Source organism: Balaenoptera borealis, assembly GCF_965194805.1.
Source record: "Balaenoptera borealis genome assembly, chromosome: X".
In the NCBI taxonomy this organism is placed as follows: Eukaryota; Metazoa; Chordata; class Mammalia; order Artiodactyla; family Balaenopteridae; genus Balaenoptera; species Balaenoptera borealis.
Window position 1 is genome coordinate 74,434,494 of NC_138881.1, and position 22,767 is coordinate 74,457,260.

General features: G+C 34.5%; 1 protein-coding gene across 1 annotated transcript; it reads left to right on the forward strand.

Moving 5' to 3' along the window:
- The first annotated feature begins 2,457 nt into the window (after positions 1–2,457).
- LOC309620747 (uncharacterized protein) lies at positions 2,458–21,502 on the forward strand. The gene is made up of 2 exons (XM_082377622.1): positions 2,458–15,148; positions 15,672–21,502. The coding sequence occupies exon 2, from the start codon at positions 17,920–17,922 to the stop codon at positions 18,313–18,315; it is 396 nt and encodes a 131-aa protein (XP_082233748.1). The 5' UTR covers positions 2,458–15,148; positions 15,672–17,919; the 3' UTR covers positions 18,316–21,502.
- The last annotated feature ends 1,265 nt before the right edge of the window (positions 21,503–22,767 follow it).

Genomic DNA, 22,767 nt, shown 5'->3' on the forward strand with positions numbered 1-22,767 from the left:
GCAAGTTCAAGGATCAGGGCTATCATATAGTACATAAAATAAATCCCACTGTAAAACTTCATATATGATCAGTGTTTAAGAGCACAAACTTTGATTTCAGACAGTTTTAGGTATAAATAGTAATTCTGCTCTTAATAAGTCATTTGACCTACCTGATCCTTACTTTGCTCATCTGTAAAATGTGAATAATAATACCTACCTCAAATATTTTTTTGGGAGGATTAAATGAGATAAAGTATGTAAAGTGCTTAGCACAGTTCTTGGTAAATTGTGAGTGTTCTATTTTGGTAATGAGTTATTATTATTATTAATATAATAACATAATCATTCAATTTCCATATAGATAAAAATAGTTAAAGTAAATACCAAGGATAGTTTAAAGGCTGGAAATTAATAGCTTGTGGACAAGATTTTGCCTATGCATGTGTTTGTTTAGTTAACCTAGTATATTTCAAAAATAGAGACAAAAATTATAAAAAAACAAGAGATGTTACATTAAAATACTGATTTCTGGATTCTCATGAAAAATAGAAAGACCTGGCAATATGGGTCCATATTTTTTCATGGCAAGAATTAGAGTTAAGTAGTGGCTTTTTTATATTCTCTAACAGTCCATTTTTGTATAAGGTACAAGGTAAGTATTGAAGTTCATTGTTTTGTATATGGGTACCCAATTTTCCAGAAAGAAGTGTTGAAAATTTTTTCTTTTCCATCAAATGCAATTGGAACCTTTGTCAAAAATCAATTGCTCACATATGTGAGAATCTATTTTTAGACTGTCTATTCTGTTCTTTTGATCTATATCTCTATAGTTCTGCCAATAGCACTGTCTTGTTTATTATAGTTGTATAGTTAGCCTTAAAAATACGTAGCATAAATTATCTTTTTTCTTCTTTTACAAAATTATTTTGGCTATTTCTATTTGCCCTTCTATATAAATTTTAGAATCAGGTTGTCTATTTCTATAAAAATGCCAAATGGAATTTTGATTGAGATTGTGTTGAACATCTAATTCAATTTAGGGATAGGGACATTTAAAAAATACTGCATCTTCCAATCCATGAATCTGGAATATATCTCCATTTCTTTTTGTCTGCTTTATTACTTGTAACAATGTTTTTTAGTTTCTATTATACAGGTCTTTATACACATTTTGGTAAAATTATTCCTAAGTATTTTGTACTTTTGGAGCTTCTATAACTGTTAGTTTATTTAATCTTTCAGCTGTTTGTTCATAGTATTTATAAATGTAATTTATTTTTGTATATGGACTTTGCATCCTCTTTCCTTGCTAAATTCACATACTAATTCTGATAGTCTCTTTGGAAATCCTTTAGGATTTTCTAAGTAGACAATCATGCCATTCCACAAGTCATTGATACTTCGTTCATTTTTTATTTTTGCTGTTTTTTTTTCTTCTATGTTTTATTTTGGATAGTTTCTCTGGTTATGTCTTTAAGTTCATTAATATATATTTTTTCTAAGATATATAATCTTTTATTGTATTGGGTATATTTTCATTTCAGTTATGATATTTCACTTCCAGAAGTTCCATTGAGTCTTTTTTTATATCTACCATTTTGCTCTTCTGTGTTAAAACTTTTCTCTATAGTTTTGAAAATATGAAAAATATTTATAGTAGCTCTTTTAATATCCTTGTCTTCTAATTCCATCATCTATGTCACTTCTCAGTGTGTTTCCATTGATTGAATTTTCTCCTGGTAATGGATCATATTTTCCTGCTTCTTTGCATACCCGATAATTTTGTTTGCAATCCGATCATCTTACATTTTACAATGTTTGTGCTGAATTTTAGTATATTTCTTTAAATATTGTTTAGTTTGTTCCGGGATTCAGTTAAGTTACTTGTAATTTGTTTGAGTCTTTTGAGGTTTGATTTTAAGTTTAGTTACAGCAGGTTCAGAGCAGCCTTTATTCTAGTTCTAAGTTAGCCCACTAACAAGGTTAATACACTTTTTGGAGACTTTACCTGAAGTGCTGTATATTAAGAGCTTTTTATCCATTCTCTCTGGAAGGAATAAAAACTATTACAAGCTCTGTGTTAGCTCCAGGAATTTTTCAACCTACTCTTTTGCCATGGTTATTTCCTGATCTTCAGGTACTTTCCTCTACCCAGTTGTGAATCAGCCACAGACAGACTTTAAGAAACCCCTCTACAAATTCCTGGAGAATTCTTTAGGTGTCACCTCCTCTTCTTGGGTATTTTGCAATGAATTTAAACCTCCTGGATTCACTGAACACTGAACTTTGCCTCTTCAATGGAGTTATACCATTGGTCTTTATTTGAGTTCCCCTCCCTGCACTGCACATTAAGAGTTCTCTCTACACAGCAACCTGAGGCAATAATAAAGTTCACCTCATTTTTTTCTCTTCTCTCAGGAATCGTTCTTTTATGATGTCTGTTTTTCAATGTTTGAAAACCATTATTTAATATATGCTGTCTTGTTTTCTACTTGTTTAAGGTGAAAGAATAAACCTGGTCCCTGCTACTTTATCATGGCTGGAGTTTAACTCTATACTGACCTACTGAATAAATAATCCTGTTTTGAATAAAAACAAGGAATTGACTGTAAGAAATAAAAGACATAGCCCAGCCTTAATCTATCATTAACTATACCTCTCAGAAGCTTAGCTAGTAAGTTCATAAACAAAGGAAAGTATCTTACAAAGTATAAGAAAATTGATGGTCAATTTAATATCTGTAATGGTGTCCTTTCCATGTTGATATTTTTAGAAACTTTATAAAGATGCATTATTTTATTCACAAGAGGAAAAAATGGACCAGAAATTTTGTTAATAAAATCCTTCATGAATTTCATATTACACCTGGTTCTTTACAGCTGTTAAAACACCTAGATTATCCTCAATAAAATATGTTTAAAATCAAATGTACAGGATATAGGCATTTATTTGAGTTTTTCAGACAATGATTGTGTTCATATAAAAATTCTTAAGACAAATTATTTATGTTGTTTAAATTATCAGGATAATTGTCCAAGTTCTATTTAATGCAGGAAGATGAATACTTACTCGAAGACTATAGGGAAGTGAAAAATCACATTCTGAGGAAAAAACAGTAAAGTCTGAGGAGTATTCTATGCTAAGCTCTTGACTGTGAATTTCATATATTTTCCCCTTAGATTAGAACTGATAAAATGTAATATTATTTATTCTAAGAAATGTGTCTTGCAAGTTTACTTATATTATTCTTGAACTTTTATAGTGTCATAATGTCTTCTACCTTTCTCCTAAGAATCAAAAAGGAAAATATCAATGATAGACTGATAACATTTACCAATATGAATGTCTATAACTTATTAAATAACCTAAACCATGTCACCCTGGGGACAATTAATTTTTTTTTTGATTTCCATTAAATAAATGATTCAAGGATAAAAAATGGTCAGAATTTATATTCCTCTATGCTAATTTTTGGTAGTCTGAAATAGAGTTTTTTTCTGGGAATTTGCAAATCATCAACATTAATAAACTTCTTTATATTTCATATAACTATTTAATATAACATTTAATCCACTGACATTGAAAATTATTTAGAACCTATAACATCAGTATTAATTATGAGGTCATGCATGCCAGAAGTATATTATTACTGGAAATGAGTCATCACTTAGGTGCTGCTATAGACTAATAATTTTCTGTCCCAGTCTGTGCCAATTATGAAGGTTATGTGTGTGACATACATTATTTGTAGATAAAAATATTGATTTTCTATACCTGTTAAAAGCCATTCTCTAAATATGTCCAAAATAGCATGTAATCAAAAGGTATTGTTTAAAGATGTTAATTAACACATGGAATCATCTTATTTTTTTTAAAGTTGGCATCTTAAGAGTTTGCAGTGAACCAACTTCTCCTTCCTACCTTTTGTTGGTAAAGGCATACCTGAATTTAAATTGATAGTCTACATTAAGAGATACTACTAAGACCTCTTTATTAGCTTAGCTAGGAGCTTTCTTGAAGTTTTCTTTGTAAGTGAAATTTACTATATTGTTCACATTCTCTAGTGTAAGGCAAAATTATTTGGAATGTGGGTTATGCTGAAATGAATATAGAATAACTGCAATCTAAGTTAACATCATGTTTTTCTTTCTCTTTGTGCTAAACCAGTGAACCAAAGGGCCAATGGTTTTCAATTTTTTTTATCAAAAATATCACTTGGGGGGCTATTAAAACACATATTCTTGGACCCCACAACCAGAGTATCTGATTCAGTAGCATGGAGTAGGGCCCGAGAATTTGGGAAAGTAACAAGTTTCCGTGTAATGCTGATGCTGCTGATCCTAATACCACAATTTGATAGCCACTTTTTTGGACTATACTGCGATGAAGTAAAGTAAACCTAACCTTACATTATAAACAAAAATCAGCTCAAAACCCCAAATTTAAGATTGAAAGCTACAAATGCTTAAGGGAAAATATTCTTGACCTTTAAATTGACAAGAGATTATTGAATATGAAAACAAAGCACAGGTAACAGGAAGAAAATAGATACATTTGACTTCATCAAAATTAAAAATTAGAAAGAAAAAACTTTCTTTTCACAGAAAGAATATTTGAAGTAATAATGGCTGAAACATTGCAAATTTGATGAAAGAAATAAATCCACACATCCAAGAAACTCAACTAATTCCAAACAGGATAAACTCAGAAAGATCTACACCAAGATATTTTATAGTTATATCGTCAAAATACAAAAAGAGAATCTTTAAAGCAGCAAAAGAAAAGTGACTTATCACATACATTAAACCTCAATAAGATAGACAGCTGATTTCTCATCTGAAACCAAAGAGTCCAGCAGACATTGGGATGACATATTTAAAGTGCTATAAGAAAAAAAAAAAAAAGCAACGATCCAAGGATTCTATATCTGAAAAAAAAAATATTCTTCAAGACTGAAGGAGAAATAAAGACACTTCCAGATAAATAAACAAAAGCTAAGGGAGTTTGGTACTAGTAGATCTGCCATACAAGAAATGTGAAGAGGAATCCTTCAGGCTGTAAAGAAAGGACACTAAAGTAACTTGAAGCCATATGATAAAATAAAAAAATGCAAGTAAATACACAGGTAAATATAAAGCTAGTATTATTGTACTTTTCGTTTTTAATTCCTCTTCTTTCCCTTATGATTTAAATGACAAATGGGTAAACAATAATTATAAATCTATGTAAATGAGCACAAAATGTATAAAAACATAATCTTGACAATACAAGAGGTGGTGTGGATATTTAGGAGCAGAGAGTTTGTGTATTATTGAAACCAAATTGGTATTATTCAAATTAGGTTGTTATAAGTTTAATATGTTCATTTTAATCCACAAAACAATCTTTAATAAAGTAACTAAAAATATACAGAAAAGAAAAGAAGAAAGGAATCAAAGTAGTACACTACAAAAAATCAACTAAATACTAAAAAAAAACAAAAAAACAAAAAACTAATGGAGGAGCTGAGGAACAAAAATCATATAAGAAATACAGAAAAGAGGATGGTCAAGAAGGCCAAGGAGTAGGAGGATGTGGAGTTCATTTCTCCCTACAGATGCATCAAGAATACATCTACAAATGAAACAATTCTCACAGAGCACTGGCTGAACACTAGCAGAGGACCTCAGACACCTAAAAGGACAAGAAAGTTTCCTGCATAAAATGGTAGGATGAAAGAAAGAAGGGAAAATAGGAGAGTAAGTGGGATAGGACTTGTACCCCTTGGGGGGAAGCTGAAGGAGAGGAGAGGTTTCCGCATCCAGGAAAACCCTCTCACCAGTGGGGAGATCAGTTGGAAGAGAAGGGGAGCTTCAGGGGTATTGGAGGAGAGCACACCAACCAGTGTGTGACAAGCAGGACAGAGGGAGACCTTCACAGATGGTCTGTGCCACAGCCCTGCATGCCACAGCCTGAGACAGGTGTCCACCAGTGCTGACAGGGGCTGGGTGCTAGAACGTGGGGTTTGGAGAGCAAACCTAGGGAGAGGATTGCTGTTGGCTGTGAGTAGACGGCCTGAGGGGATAGGAGTGAGGAAATCTGAAACCAGGAATGCTTGTGGAGGAAACCATAGAAGTGTAGCGCCAATGTTGAGTGATGCACAAAGGGCAAGGTCTCCATTATAGCCTGTCTCCCCATGCTCCAGCTGCTGCCTCCCTGGGCACCAGGAAGGGCCCCTGCTGGGGCTGGATCTCTTGTGCCCATAGGCGCCAGCTCCTCCAACTGCTCCATTGCTGCCATGGATGTCTCTCTCATGCCCAAAGCCACTGGCTCCCCCACATGCCCCATTGCTGCTGGGGCTCCCACGATGCTGGCTGCCACAATCTCCATGCCCCCTCTTCACCAGGGCTGACTCGTGTGCTCTGAGGCAACTTCAGAAGCAGAACCCTGTGAGGGGCCCACACTCAGAGGTGGAGCTGAAACCACAGCTGAGCTCCAGGAGCCTTACAACTGGCCAGCCCACCCACCAGAGGGCAGCCACCAGTTCCTCCCATCAGGAAGCCTGCACAAACCCATGAACTAAACTCACCCACAAGGAGCCAGACACCAGAAGCAAGAGGAACTATGATCCTTCAGCCTGTGGAAAGGAGACCACAAACACAGAAAGTTAGACAAAATGAGATGACAGAGAAATATGTTGCAAACAAAGGAACAAGATAAGAACCCACAAGAACAACTAAATGAAGAGGAGATAGGCAATCTACCTGAAAAAGAATTCAGAGAAATGATAGTAAAGATGATCCAAAATCTTGGAAAAAGAATGGAGGTACAGATTGAGAAGATAGAAGAAATGTGTAATGAGGAGGTAGAAGATTTGAAGTACAAACAAACAGAGATGAACCATACAATTAATGAAAAAAAAATACACTAGAAAGAATCAATAGTAGAATAACTGAGGTAGAAGAACGGATAAGTGACTGGAAGACAGAGTGGTGGAAATCACTGCCACAGAACAGAATAAAGAAAGAAGAATGAAAAGAAATAAGGACAGTCTCATAGACCTCTGGAACAATATTAAACACCCCAACATTCACATTATAGGGGTCCCAGAAAGAGAAGAGAAAGAGAAAGGGCCTGAAAACATATTTGAAGATATTGTAGCTGAAAACTTCCCTAACATGAGAAATGAAACACTCACTCAAGTCCAGGAAGCACAGAGAATCCCATACAAGATGAACACACCGAGACATATATTAATCAAACTGACAAAAATTAAAGACAAAAAACAAAATTAAAAGCCACATGTGAAAAGCAACAAATAACATACAAGCAAATGCCTATAAGTTTATCAGCTGATTTGTCAGCAGAAACTCTGTAGGCCAGAAGGGAGTGGCACTATACATTTCAAGTGATGAAAGGGGAAAACCTACAACAAAGAATACTCTACCCAGAAAGGCTCTCATTCAGATTCAACAGAGGAATCAAAAGCTTTACAGACAAGCAAAAGCTAGGAGAATTCAGCACCACCAAACCAGCTTTGCAACAAATGCCAAAGGAACTTCTCTGTATGGAAAAGAGACCAGCAAATTACAACAACCTTTTGCATATATAGACTGCTATATCAAAACATCATGGGAACAGCAAACCCCAACTATAATAGATAAACACACAAAAAAGTAAAAGAAACACAAACACAACACTAGAGATGGTCATCAAACCACAAGAGAAAAGAACAAAACAGGAAGGGAAGAAAAAAGACCTACAAAAACAAACCCAAAACAATTTTTAAAAAGGCAATAAGAACATACATATCAATAATTACCTTAAATGTACATGGATTAAATGCTTCAACCAATAGACACAGACTGGCTAAATGGATAAAAAAAAAACAAACAAACAAGACCCATATATATGCTGTCTACAAGAGATACCTTATACCTAGGGAAACATACAGACTGAAAGTGAGGGGATGGAAAAAGGCATTCCATGCAAATGGAAACCAAAAGAAAGCTGCAGTAGCAATACTCATATCAGATAAAATAGACTTTAAGTTAAAGACTATTACAAGGCACAAGGAAGGACACTACATAATGATCAAAGGATCAATCCAAGAAGAAGATATAACTATTATAACACCCAACATAGGAGCATCTCAATACATAAGGCAAATGTTAACATCCATAAAAGTGGAAATTGACAGTAACACATTAATAGTTGGGGCCTTTAATACTCCACTTACACCAATGGACACATCATCCAGATAGAAAATTCATAAGGAAACACAAGCCTTAAATGACACATTAGACCAGATAGACTTAATTGATATCTATAGGACATTCCATCTGAAAGTAGCAGAATACACTTTCTTCTCAAGTGCACACGGAATGTTCTCCAAGATAGATCACATGTTGGACCAAAAATCAAGCCTTGGTAAATTTAAGAAAATTGAAATCATATCAAGCTTCTTTTCCAAACACAATGCTGAGATTAGAAATCAATTACAGAAAAAAAAAGAAAACTGTAAAAAACGCAAACACATGGAAGCTAAACAATGTTACTAGACAACCAAGAGATCACTGAAGAAATCAAAGAGGAAATCAAAAAATACCTAGAGACAAATGACAACAAAAGCAGGACAATCCAAAACCTATGGGACGCAGCAAAAGCAGTTCTAAGAGGAAAGTTTATAGCAATACAATCTTACCTCATGAAAGATAAATCTCAAATAAACAACCTAACTTTTCACCTAAGGCAACTAAAGAAAGAAGAATATACAAAAACCAAAATTAGTAGAAGGAAAGAAATCATAAAGTCAGAGCAGAAATAAAATAGGGATGAAGAAAAGACTAGAAAACATAAACAAAATTGATAAACTTTTAGCCAGACTCATCAAGAAAAAGGGGAGAGGACTGAAATCAATAAAATTAGAAATGAAAAAGTAGAGGTTAATACTGACACCAGAGAAATACAAAGGATCATACGATACTACTACAAGCAACTATACATCAATAAAATGGAAAACCGGCAAGAAATGGGCAAATTCTTAGAAAAGTACAACCTTCCAGAACTGAACCAGGAAGAAATAGAAAATATTAACAGACCAATCACAAGTAACGACATTGAAACTGTGATTAAGGAGCTTCCAACAAACAAATTCCACGACAAGATGGCTTCACAGATGAATTCTATCAAACCTTTAGAGAAGAGTTAACACCTATCCTTCTGAAAATATTACCAAATATTGCAGAGGAAGGAACACTCCCAAACTCATTCTATGAGGCTGCCATCACCCTGATACCAAAACCAGGTAAAGATATCACAAAATAGAAAATTACAGGCCAATATCACTGCTGAATATAGATGTAAACATCCTCAACAAAATATTAGCAAGCAGAATCCAACAACACATTTAAAGGATCATACATCATGATCAAGTGGGATTTATCTCAGGGATGCAAGCATTCTTCAGCATACATAGATCAATCAGTGTGATATACCACATTACAACCTGAAGAATAAAAACCCTATGATCATCTCAATAGAGGCAGAAAAAGCTATTGACAAAATTCAACTCCCATTTATGATAAAAAAGACTCTAGAAATTGGGCATAGAGAGAAACTACCTCAACATAATAAAGGCCATATACGACAAACCCACAGAAGACATCACTCCCAATGGTGAAAAACTGAAAGTAATACCACTAAGATCAGGAACAAGACAAGGATATCCACTCTCTCCACTTTTATTCAACATAGTCTTGGAAGTCCTAGCCTCTGCAATTAGAGAAGAAAAAGCAATAAAAGGAATCCAAACTGGGAAAAAGATGTAAAAATGTCACTGTTTGCGGTTGACATGATACTACACATAGAAAATTCTAAAGATGCCACCAGAAAAATACTGGAGCTCATTGATAAATTTGGTTAAGTAGCAGGATACAAAATTAATACACAGAAGTCTCCTGCATTCTTATACACTAACAACAAAAGATCAGAAAGAGAAATTAAGGAGACCATCCCATTTACCATCACATCAAAAAAATAAAATACCTAGGAATAAACCTACCTAAGGAGGCAAAAACCTGTACTCAGAAAACTATAAGATACTGACCAAAGAAATCAAAGATGACACGAACAGATGGAGAGATACACCATGTTCTTGGACTGGAAGAATCAATATTGTCATAATTTCTATACTACCCAGAGTAATCTACAGATTCAATGCAATCCCTATCAAATTAACAATAGCATTTTTTATAGTATTAGACCAAAAAATTTTACAATTTGTATGGATACACCAAAGACCCTGAATAGCCAAAGCAATCTTAAGAAAGAAAAATGGAGCTGGACGTTTCAGGCTCCCTGACTTCTGACTATAATACAAAGCTATAGTCATCAAAACAGTATGGTACTGGCACAAAAACATAGAAATACGTTTAATGGAATAGGGTAGAAACTATGGAGAAAAACCCATGCACCTAAGATCACCTAATCTATGACAAAGGAGGCAAGAATATACAATGGAGAAAAGACAGTCTCTTCAGTAAATGGTGCTGGGAAAACTGGACAGTTACATGTAAAAGAATGAAATTAGAACACTCCCTAATAACATACACAAAAGAAACCTCAAAACAGATTAAAGACCTAAATGTAAGGCATGATCCTATGAAACACCTAGAGGAAAACATAGGTAGAACCCTCTCTCACATAATTCGTAGCAAGATATTTTTAGATCCATCTCCTAGAGTAATGAAAATAAAAACAAAAATAAACAAAAGGAGCCTAATTAAACTTAAAAGCTTTTGCACAAGAAAGGAAACCATAAACAAAATGAAGAGACAACCCTCAGAATGGGAGAAAATATTTGCAAACATAGTGACTAATAAGACATTAATCTCCAAAATATACAAACAGCTCAGGCAGCTCAATATCAAAAAAACCAAACAACCCAATCAGAAAATGGGGGGAAGATCTAAATAGACATTTCTCCAGAGAAGACATACAGATGGCCAAGAGGTACATGAAAAGATGCTCAACATCACTAATTTAGAGAAATGCAAACCAAAACTGCAATGAGGTATCACCTCACACCAGTCAGAATGACCATCATCAAAAAATCTGCAAACAATAAATTCTGGAGAGGGTGTGGTGTAAAGGGAACCCTCCTACACTGTTTGTGGGAATGTTAATTGGTATAGCCACTATGGAGAACATCATGAATGTTCCTTAAAAAACTGAAAATAGAGCTTCCGTATGATCCAGCAATCCCACTCCTGGGTATACACCTGGAGAAAACTATAATTTGAAAAGATACATGCACCCCAATATTCATTGCAGAGCTATCTATAATAGCCAGCACATGGAAGCAACCTAAATGTCCTTCAACAGAAGAATGGATAAAGATGTGGTACATATATACAATGGAATATTACTCAGCCATAAAAAAGAATGAATGCCACTTGCAGCAACATGGATGGACCTAGAGATTGTCATACTCAGTGAAGTCAGACTGAGAAAGACAAATATCATATGATATCAATTATATGTGGAATCTAAAAATGGTACCAATGAACTTATCTACAAAACAGAAATAGAGTTAGAGATGTAGAAAAAAAACCTTATGGTTACCAGGCGGCAAGTGGGGAGGAGGAATAAACTGGAATATTGAGATTGACATATACACACTACTATATATATAATAGATAAATAATAAGGACATACTGTATAGCATAGGAACTCTTTCTACCCAATACTCTGTAACAGCCTATATGCAAAAATAATCTAAAAAGGAGTGGATATATGTATATGTATAACAGATTCACTTTGCTGTACACCTGAAACTAACACAATATTGTAAATCAGCTATACTTCAATAAATTTTTTTTAAAATTAAAATTTAAAATATAATATACCAAAACCTACAGATGCAGCCAAGCAATGGTCTGAGGGAAATTTGTAGCTTTAAATACCTACATTTTTTAAAAAGGAGCAAGATCTCAAAATAATAACCTACCTATACACCTTGGAGAAGTAGAAAAAGCAGAGCAAACTAAATGCAAAGCTAATGGAAGGTGGGAAATAATAAGGATTAGAGAATAGATAAACAAAAGAGAAACCATAAAATAATAAAGAAAATAACAAAATTAAAAGTTAGTTAGGTTTTATAAAATAATCAACAAAATTTACAGGACTAAGAAAAAAAATCAAAGTACTAAAATCAGAAGCAAAAGAGGAAACACAACTACCAACTTATAGAAATAAAAAAGATCATAAGAGAATACTATGCAAACTGTATATTAACCAATTGGATACCCTAGACAAAACAGAAAAATTCTTCCAAATATACAAAGTTCTTATATAAACTTATTTAAGAAGAAATTTAAGAAACTGTATATTAACCAATTGGATACCCTAGATGAAACAAAAATTCTTCCAGATATACAAAGTTCTTATCTAAACTTATTTAAGAAGAAGAAATAAGAAATTTCTTATTTAAAGAAATTTAAGTTATCTAAACTTATTTAAGAAATTTGATTTATAAGGGTGGTTGCACAACACTGTGACTACACTAAAAACCACTAAATGGTACACTAGAAAATGGTTGAAATGGAAAATTGAATATTACATTTATTTAATCACAAAAAAATTGGAGAGGCCACAGGATATCTGGGAAGTCTAAAGAATCTGGCTTAGTCATTATGCAGCAAAGTTTAATGCCCTAAATCATTTGGAACTATCCCCTTGCAGATACCATTTGCCACCATTATTGGTTCTAGACACTGAACATCCCTGATGCTAGATGTTAATGTTCAAATGGAGCAGCTGTCCCTGGAAATTATATAGCTACTGCCACTGCTTCCAATTTGGGTGACTTGATACTATCCAATCCTTGTTTCTTAGCACAATTACCTTAATTCCAAGGCATCTATTTTTTCACATTTTTAACATCTAGGGAATCACAATGCATTTTATAATCAACTGTGTGGCACTGTTTAATCGGCAGCAATTTTTTTCTTTCTTAATGGTACAAGAAACTGGTGTGCCTTTTTAAGCCATAGTGTTTCATATTTGATGAAATAACTAGTTTCTGGTAGACACAGAGGGCATATGTCTGATTGCTATAACCTGGGTCATGTGACTACAACACTGCTGCAAGGGAGACTAAAGATGTGAGTAAAAGACATTTTCATCTTTTATGCTGGAAGATGAGCATTACCTCAAGATGGAAAATTCCCCAACTATGGGAAATAAGTTCACATTAATAACGTGTATCCTCTTTAGGAACAGATTCAAAGTATTCAAAAATATTGGATAGGCCAAAGAAACAATATATGAGGGTCAAATTCAGCCTGTGTGACATCAACATATGACTTCCGGTTTATAGCTTCCATACAAATCTCTAAGAGTGTTCTTGAGGAAAGGGTCAAGGACACACTACTTTAAATCTTCTAGATGAAATTTTTCAGTAGTTCCAAGTCTACGTCTCTTTGCTAACATTTGTAAATCAGCATCTTTTATTTTCAGGAATATCATGAGAGGAAACAGTCGTATGTGTTGCTAGAGTCCAGAAATAAATGTATTTATTTTTGTACCTACTTATGTAACTTAATAAGGAAATGAGCTTGTATTTATGTGATGTGTATTTAGTGAATTCATCCTAATTACCACCATAGAAGCATGTTGGGCTATGCACAAGGAGTCTGGAATCAGATGGATTCGGACTCAATTCACATTCCATTGCCTACCAGCTGTGTCATATTGGAAGAGTTACTTCCTTAGCTCAGGCAGCTATAACAAAATACTATAAACTGATGGTAAACAATAGCAATTTATTTCTCACGGTTCTGGAGGCTAGAAGTCTGAGACAAGGGTGCCAGCACAGTCAGATTCTGGTTAGGGCTCAACTGTGGGTTGCAAAATGTCGACTTCTCCCTGTATCCTCACATGGCAGAGAGCAGAAAGCGGAAACATGCTCTCTCATGACTTTTATAAAGGCATGAATTCTATTCATGAGACCTGTGTTTTCATGATCTTATCTAATTCTAATTATGTTCCAAAGGCCTCAACTCCTAATACCATCACACTGAGGGGTAGAGTTTCAACATATCAATTTTGAGGAGACAAAAACATTAGGTCCATAATAGTTAGCTAACTTCTTAGAACCTCAATTTCATTGTTTTCAGTAGAGAAAATAATAGAACCTATTCTACAAGGTTGTTCTGAAGATTAAATGAGATAGTATTTGTCAAGGGCATGGTATAAAATATCAGCTGCTCTGATTAGAGATCATATTTTTAGTTATATATTCAGTAATATTATATAGAAATGGTATCAATTTCACTGGTCTGTGGTTTTCAAAATAGGAACATAATTTAATGTTATTATTAACGAATGTATTATATTATGATCCAAAAATCCTGTATTATTATCTCAACTGTCATGAAGAGTGTGTTCTACACATTTACATGACTGAATTTGGTACTAAATTCCAAGCATACCTTAGGTATATTGATAATGAATGAATACCTGTGTTATGAGTTGTGAGAGGTTCTGATATGCCTATATGCCTCCAAATATATCTCACATCAGACTGCTGTAGAAGCTAAAATCTTTACATTAGATCACTCTTTTGGATAGCATATCTCTGGAAGTCCTAGTATTAGTACTCAGTTTTCATCATGTAAATAAATATAGAGAACAGGGCTCAGAAGAGTATAAAAGACAAACATATTCTAGAAAATTGGAAGTAAATGTCATTGTCACCAAGGTGAAACCAGACATCCAGTTCCTCAGAATGAGGACACTGGGTATCTAAGAGTCAGAAGGGCTTCCTAGTCTCTGTGGAAAAGGGTAAGTTAGGAAATATTAAAGGAAAGTTAGTGTAGTTTAATGAGCAGAGACACCAAAGAGAGTAACAAAAATTACTAAAGGGAAGTGGGTGGACAAAAACAAATTTTATCTGTTTCCTAGTTTTGCTTCAAGCTGGCCATGTCTGCCCCTACTCCTCCACCACAGTGTTCTTTTAGGTACAAAGCTGATTGCACTTAAATTTTCCCAAGATCAAACAAAAAATACTACTATTTAGCTGTGATAATTATTCTACTATGGTCTCAGAAGTTGGAATAAAATAGTTGGAATAGTCCAGGTAAGCAAGTGTCCTCTACAGGAGAGAACGTGGAAAAGTCTTGAGGCAGTTGAGACACAGATGTAGAGAACGGACATATGGACACCAAGGGGGGAAAACTGTGGAGGGGTGGGGATGCTGGTGTGCTGAATTGGGCGATTGGGATTGACATGTATACACTGATGTGTATAAAATTGATGCCTAATAAGAACCTGCAGTATAAAAAAACAAACAAAACAACTAATACTAAACTTTCATTGGGTTATTTGTATGGAAATATGTTAATATAAATGTTTCAGACATTACATGAAATTTCTAAAAATCTTATATTTGTATTTGTATGGAAATATGTATGGAAATATGTTAATATAAATGTTTCAGACATTAAAAAAAAAGGCAAAAAAAAAAGTATAGAGCCAACAAAGTTTGCCAATGGCTTAGGAAACTGTGTAACTGTGTATTTATAACTAGACAAGTGCATAATGTGACTATACCGTTTTTTAAAAAAAAAAATTTTATATTAGAGTTTTGAACTCAAAAAATAAAGGATGTTATTTTGCTTGTAAAAAAAAAAAAAAAAAGTCTTGAGGCAGGATTTCTCAAGGCCAAGGAGAGAATCTTAAAGAATTTACATGTAGTGTCTTACCTCTGAAGTGCTAAAAAGAGTTGTGTAAATGCAAAATACCTTGGATCCTGGTTATCATGGTGTACTTGGAGTCTTAGTTATGAGGTGAATAAATTTTGGCTGGTTTTGCCTTATACTGAATTCCCTACTAGAGTAGATGATCAGGTAGTCAGGCTCCTGTGTATTGTTATTATGCCTCTCTACATAAGTAATTATACAAATAGTATATGAATGCCAAAAAGCATGACTTAATTATATTTTTAATGTCTCATCTTCACTTGTCACTTGAAGACCACATCATTTTATTGCTTTCCTTTCTAATTTTCCCCTTGGGTTAAAGACAAAGTTCAATAATAAGCAAATAATTAAATTGCTTTCAGTTCAGAATGTCAATGTGGTTTTGATTCAGAATAACAATGGGTTTTCTAAAAAGAAATTAAGCACAAAAATTCTCATAAGGACAATATTACTATATAATAAGTTGTACTAAGCTTTAGATGCTATACCCTAGCTCTAAGTGGCATTTAACATAGCAATTTTTCTACAACATCAAGTAATGTGACTGGAGGTAAGGTAGAATGGATTTAAACCTTTTGGCCAGTTGAAAGATACATCAAGAGGGCAATATGAGTATGTATGTGTATGATGGAAATCATTCTTGTTTCATGACCTTCCTCTAAAATTATTAGTTTGCTGTCCTCAAGTCTCATTCACTCCTTAGTAGAAGAAACTATGCTATAGGGCACCTTACCAACCACAGCTCTCCATCAATCAGCACTGTTTGTCTCCGTGAGTGTCTGTAGCTATGAAAACTCAAATGACTGAAATGCTATTATCTAAAAAAAGAATTTAAGACACATGTATATGGAAGGAGATCAATCAGGTTTTAAAATATATTTTCAGACACTTCCATCCAGGAAATTGTTCATGTTCTTATTTATAACTGCGGCAAAGATATCTGTGCCTTCAGAAATCAGCGTGTAATCTTTAGTCTACATGATAAATTATGGTCTTTCCCTGAATGCTCCCCCAAACCAACAACAAAAATGTAGTAGGATCAAAAACCCCTGGATGTGTTACTTTCCATTAACCAACATTTCTCGGTTATGCTAACTAAATGCTGAAAATCCTTGCTTATATAGTATGATTTTTCTGGAGGGGTCAGATACTCGTGAAAGAAAATTAATTGAATAAAATCCAGTCAGTAAGGTTTTGATAGTAGTTATATTTTCATCTTCTACTTCTCTAAATATTGATGAACTTATGTAAGTCATTTATTTATTCCAGAAAAATTTATTAAGTGCTTACTCTGTGACAGATACTATTCTAGATCATGCATGGGAATCATTGACAAGAATATTTTATTTACTACAACATTCCATTGTCTAATAATGTCAGATAAATGAAGGTATACTATATAATTTTAACTCTAACAGTGGGTATATAAAACATGTAAGTTGATGCACATTTAATTATGTTATGAAAGAGGTCACCATACACCTCTTTGTTGCTAAAGCCAATGGGTGATTTTCAGTCTAATCTGACTTGAGTGCTCTCTGATGTATAAGATACTTTTTATGATACCATCCAATGGCTGTTGGTGTGCCACTCACTCCCCCTTCTGAAGTGCATGTAGGTAAAACAGACCACCCAAAAGTCAGTTGCCAAAATTAATTAAAATGTTTATTACTCACTTAGGTATTTGAAAAGCCACTTAGATTCCCTGAACTAGGGACAGGTCCCACGAGCAAGAGGATCCAGACAAAAAGGCAAGAGAGACAACTTGAGCAGTATCTAGGGGTACAAATAAATAAGGGACAGGATCCTGCTGGTGGGAGTTTTAAACAATGACAGAGGTAGGCTAATTTCGGTAGCAGGAGGTGGGGATGCAGAGTAAGAGCGGGATTGAAAGGAAGACCAGAGTGGTGAGGGCAGGTTGACTTGAGTGCAGCTTTTCAGGAAGCAGCTGAAGTGAGAGCAGTTGAAAATCTTTTGCTGTTTCACTCTGACAGATTTTTAAGTGTTTAGCTAAGTGTCATTTTGCCAGGCCTTGACTTAACCCTATTTCTCCACATACAGTTTACCACCACTTACTCTTTCTTTAGCATCAGTGATTTTGTCTTTCCTGGTTTCAACAAAACATCCTCCCCTCCCACCATCAACTCTAACTTGGTCTCCTTTCTAGTCTCTTCCTTCTTATACTTACACATAGATGACAATATTCCCCCAGTTACCAGGTTACCATCTCAATGTGAGAGTGTGTGTGTATTTGTGTGCATGTGTGTGTGTGAGAGAGAGAGAGAAAGAGAAAGGAGGAGGAGGAGGAGGAGGAGGAGGAGGAGGAGGAGGAGGAGGAGGAGAAGAAGAAGAAGAAGAAGAAGAAGAAGAAGAAGAAGAAGAAGAAGAAGAAGAAGAAGAAGAAGAAGAAGAAGAAGAAGAAGAAGAAGAAGAAGAAGAAGAAGAAGAAGAAGAAGGAGAAGAAGGAGAAGAAGGAGAAGAAGGAAAAGAAGAAGAAGAAGAAAGAGAAGGAGATGGAAAAGGAGAAAAAGAAGAATCTTCTGGGAAGTTTTTAAAATATACTTGTACTATAGCCCCAGTTCAGATCTGAGAATCAAAATTTCCTAGGTAGAAGGAGGAGGGACATTTATCCCCAAATTGAGAACTATTTTTTTATATGTTTTCTCTGGTTTATCTCATTTAGTGTCAAGGAACACTGGTTTTATGCCTATACCTATATCTGTATCTGTATCTATATCTACATTTATATCTGTACCTATATGCCTTTAGCCTTTCTCTGTCTCAGTTTCAACATATGTGATTGGGGGTAGTAATTATGTCAAATGATTTTTATCAGTGTTTACTGAGGTAATGCTCTGTATATTTAGCATATAGAATTGTGCACAAGCAAATAGAAAGCGCTCAGTCAACATTAATTTTTAATATTATTACAATGTCATTGCTCTTTAATTCACTTATTTAATCAATGGAAAATAATTATTGATCACATACTCTGAGGCCAGATACTGCCAGCCCAGAACTCTCTTCTGGGCTTCTGATGTGTATAACAAACTGCTAGAATACTTGGATGTCCCAAAGACACTGCAAACTCAACACTGAACTCTGCATGCTGCTTCCTAAACTTAATTTTTGTCCACTAATAATCACTATGTAAATCATTAACACTATCATGTAACTAGTTGCACAAATATTATCCTTTACTTATCCCCTTCCTCACAGCCAATCAGTCACAAAGTTGTGCCAATTTTGTTTCTGAAGCACCTCTAAAATTCACCCACTTTTCTCCATTCTTAATGCTATTATTCTCAACCAATGTTCTACCATCTCTAGTCAAATGAATTCAACAGAATCCCTATCTCTATGCTTATTTTATTCTTCACTCTCCAAAGCAAGAGTTACCTTTTCAAAAGGAAAATATATTATGACACCTCTTTAATTAAAACCTTACAATGGCTCCTTGTGATGGTTAATTTTATGTGCCAACTTGAGTGGGCCAGGGGTACTCAGGTTGAACATTGTTTCTGGGTAGGTCTGTGAAGGTGTTTCAAGAAGAGATTAGCATTTGAATCAGTGACTCAGTAAAGTAAATTGCCCTTCACAATGAGATTGGGCATCATTCAATCTGCTGATGGTTTGAATAGAACAAAAAGTGGAGAAATGAGGATTTCACCCCTTTTTTTCTGCCTCACTGTGCTGGGATATCTCATCACATTTTCTCCTACCTTCAGATTGGGATTTACATCATTGGCTCCCCTGGTTCAGGCCTTTGGATTTTTACTTGGAATGAATTACCCCTACACCACTGGATTTCCTGGGTCTCCAGCTTGCAGACAGCAGATTGTGGGATTTCTCATCCTCTATAGTTGCATGAGCTAATCTCTCTCTCATGAATATATAGGATTTCTCTGGAAAACCCTAACTAATACACTCCTTAATTACTCCAAATTACAAACTCCTCAAATATTACTGACAAGCCCTTGCAATGCATGGTTTCTGTGAGAGCAAACAATATATCTGATAAGGGGTTAATATCCAAAATATACAAAGAACTCATACAACTCAACATTAAAAAAACAAAACCCATTTAAAAAATGGGCAGAAGACCTGAATAGACATTTTTCCAAAGAAGACATGCATATGGCCAAAAGACACATGAAAAGATACTCAACATCACTGATCATCAGGGAAATGCAAGTCAAAATCCCAATGAGGTATCACCTCACATCTGTCAGAATGGCTATTATCAAAAAAGACAACAAATAACAAGTACTGGTGATGATGTGGAGAAAAGGGAACCCTCGTCCACTAATGGTGAGAATGTCAATTGGTTCAGCCCTATAGAAAACAGTATGGGGATTCCTCAAGAAATTAAAAATAGAACTACCATACAATCCAGCAATTTCACTTCTGGATATTTTTCTAAAGAAAAAAAAACCCACTAATTTGAAAAGATATATATACCTCTATCTTCATTGCAGCATTATTCACAATAGCCAAGATATGGAAGCAACCTAAGTGCCCGCTGATAGATGAATGAATAAAGGACATTTTATATATATATACACACACACACACACACACACACACACACACAATGGAATATTACTCACCCATAAAAAAGAATGAAATCTTGCCATTTTTCACAACATGGATGAACCTAGAGGATATTATGCTAAGTGAAATAAATCAGACAGAGAAAAAAATACCATCTGATTTAACTTATATGTGGAATATAAAAAAACAAAACAAATGAACAAACATAAAAAAAAAACAAAAAAATGAGTTAAGATACAGAGAACAAACAGGTGGTTGCCAGAGGGAAGGAGAGTGGAGGAGATGAGTAAAATCAGTGAGGGAGATTAAGAGGTACAAATTTCCAGTTACAAAATAAATGAGTAATGGGAATTAGATGTACAGTGTGGGGAATATAGTCAATAATAGTGTAATATCTTTGCATGGTGACAGATGGTAACTAGACTTATCATGATAATCATTTTGTAATGTATAGAAATATTGAATCACTATGCTGTGCACCAGAAACTAACATAGTGTTGCAGGTCAATTAAACAAACAAATAAACAAACTTATAGAAAAACAAATCAGATTTGTGATTATCAGAGGTGGGGGATGTGGTGATGGAGAATTGGATGAAGGTGGTCAAAAAGTTAGAACTTCCAGTTATAAGATAAATAAGTACTAGGGATATAATGTACAACATGATTGACATAATTCACACTGTTGTATGTTATATATGAAAGTTAAGAGAATAAATCAAATTCTCATCACAAAGAGAAATTTTTTTTCTTTATTTTGTATCTATATGAGATGATAGGTGTTCACTAAACTTATCATGGTATTCATTTCATGATGTGTATAAGTCAAGTCATTATGCTGTACACCTTAAACTTATACAGTGCTGTATGTCAATTATATCTCAATAAAACTGGAATAGAAAATAAAATAAAGGTAACTTTCCTTTCCAGATTCATCTCTTCTCACTGCCAATTTTGTATCCATATTTTATTGTTTTTAATTCCTAACAAAACCCCATATGGCTCCCTTTGCCAATATTGATCTCATGTCAGTTCCTACTTACCTTAGAATTTATAAAAAATATTAACTCTAAAGAGACCTTTCCTAAGCTCCTCAATCTAATAAATTTTATTCTCTATCTGTATCTCTCTAATAGTACTGATCACTCTGTTCTATATTTGCCAATCCTCTTGTATACAATTTCTCACTGAACGTAAACTCCTTGAGGTGTGAGGCTATGTCAGTTTTTTGTGTGAAAATTACTAGAAGCAAGTACACTACCTGGCCTTAGTGGGCATTCAATAAATGTCAATGAATGAATGAATGATTCCAACAAGTGTCTTCTCTAGTGGCTGTTTATACTTTGGCACTCTTGCTACTTCAAAAACAATTGTACACCTGTAACATATATAATATGTACATCAACTATACTTCAATAAAAATATTTGAACAAGCAATTTTAGATTTCTTATTGTATCTGATTAACACACCTTTCTAAATGTATACGGTTTGTCATTTTCAATATTAGTTTATATTATTTATTTATTTTTTAAGAGTTGAAATTTTATTTTTTCTGATTTATTATGTTACAGAACTTTATACATGTTCAATCTTTTTCTTTCTTTTAAAAGTCTTAATTAGCTTTATTTAAATTTTTATGTAGTTTTAATTTAAGTATAATTGACCTACAAAACTATGTTAGCCCCAAGTGTACAACAGTGATTTGATGTTTCTAAACATTACAAAATAATCACCACAATAAGTCTAGGTACCATCTGTCACCATAAAAAGTTATTACAACATAATTGACTATATTCCCCATGCTGTACATTTCATCCCTGTGATTCATATATTTTGTAACTGAAACTTTGTACCTCTTAATCTCTCTCACCAATTTCACTCATTGCTCCCAGCCCCCTCCCATCTGACAACCACCTGTTTGTTCTCTGTATCTATGAGCCTCATGGTAGAAGCACCCTAAAATGGTTGCTATCAGCATCTATGTCCCCAGGGGCAGTTCCAGTTGCCCCCTGCCTCCTTGGGAGGCTCTCCAAGATCAGCAGTGGGAATGACACAGGATCCTTTCAAATTACTGCCTCTGAACTGGGTCTTTGAACATGTGATACTTTGTGCCCTTTGGGATAAAAGTCTCTTTTTCCTACTGTCCTTCAGCTCTCCCTCTTTCTCTCTCTCTCTCTGCTCTTGTATGCAAGCCCTACTGGTCTTCAAAGCCAGACTTTCTGGGGGCTCACTTGTCTTCCCAGTGAAGAACACCCAGGCTGAAGAACCCAATGTGGGGCTTGGACCCCTCAGTCCTTGAGGAGAGCCTCTGCAATTGTAATTATCCTCCTATTTGTAGGCCACCTACCCAGGGGTGTGGATCTTGATTATACCGTGTCTCTGGCCCTCCTAGTTATCTTGTGGTGGTTCCTTCTTTATATCTTTAGTTGTGGAAAATCTTTTACGCTGGTCTTTAGATCATTATCATTGATAGTTGCTCTGTATGTAG

Bases quoted from the DNA above. Each gene is read 5' to 3' on its own strand.
- LOC309620747 (XM_082377622.1), top strand. From the start codon at position 17,920: ATGACAATATTCCCCCAGTTACCAGGTTACCATCTCAATGTGAGAGTG.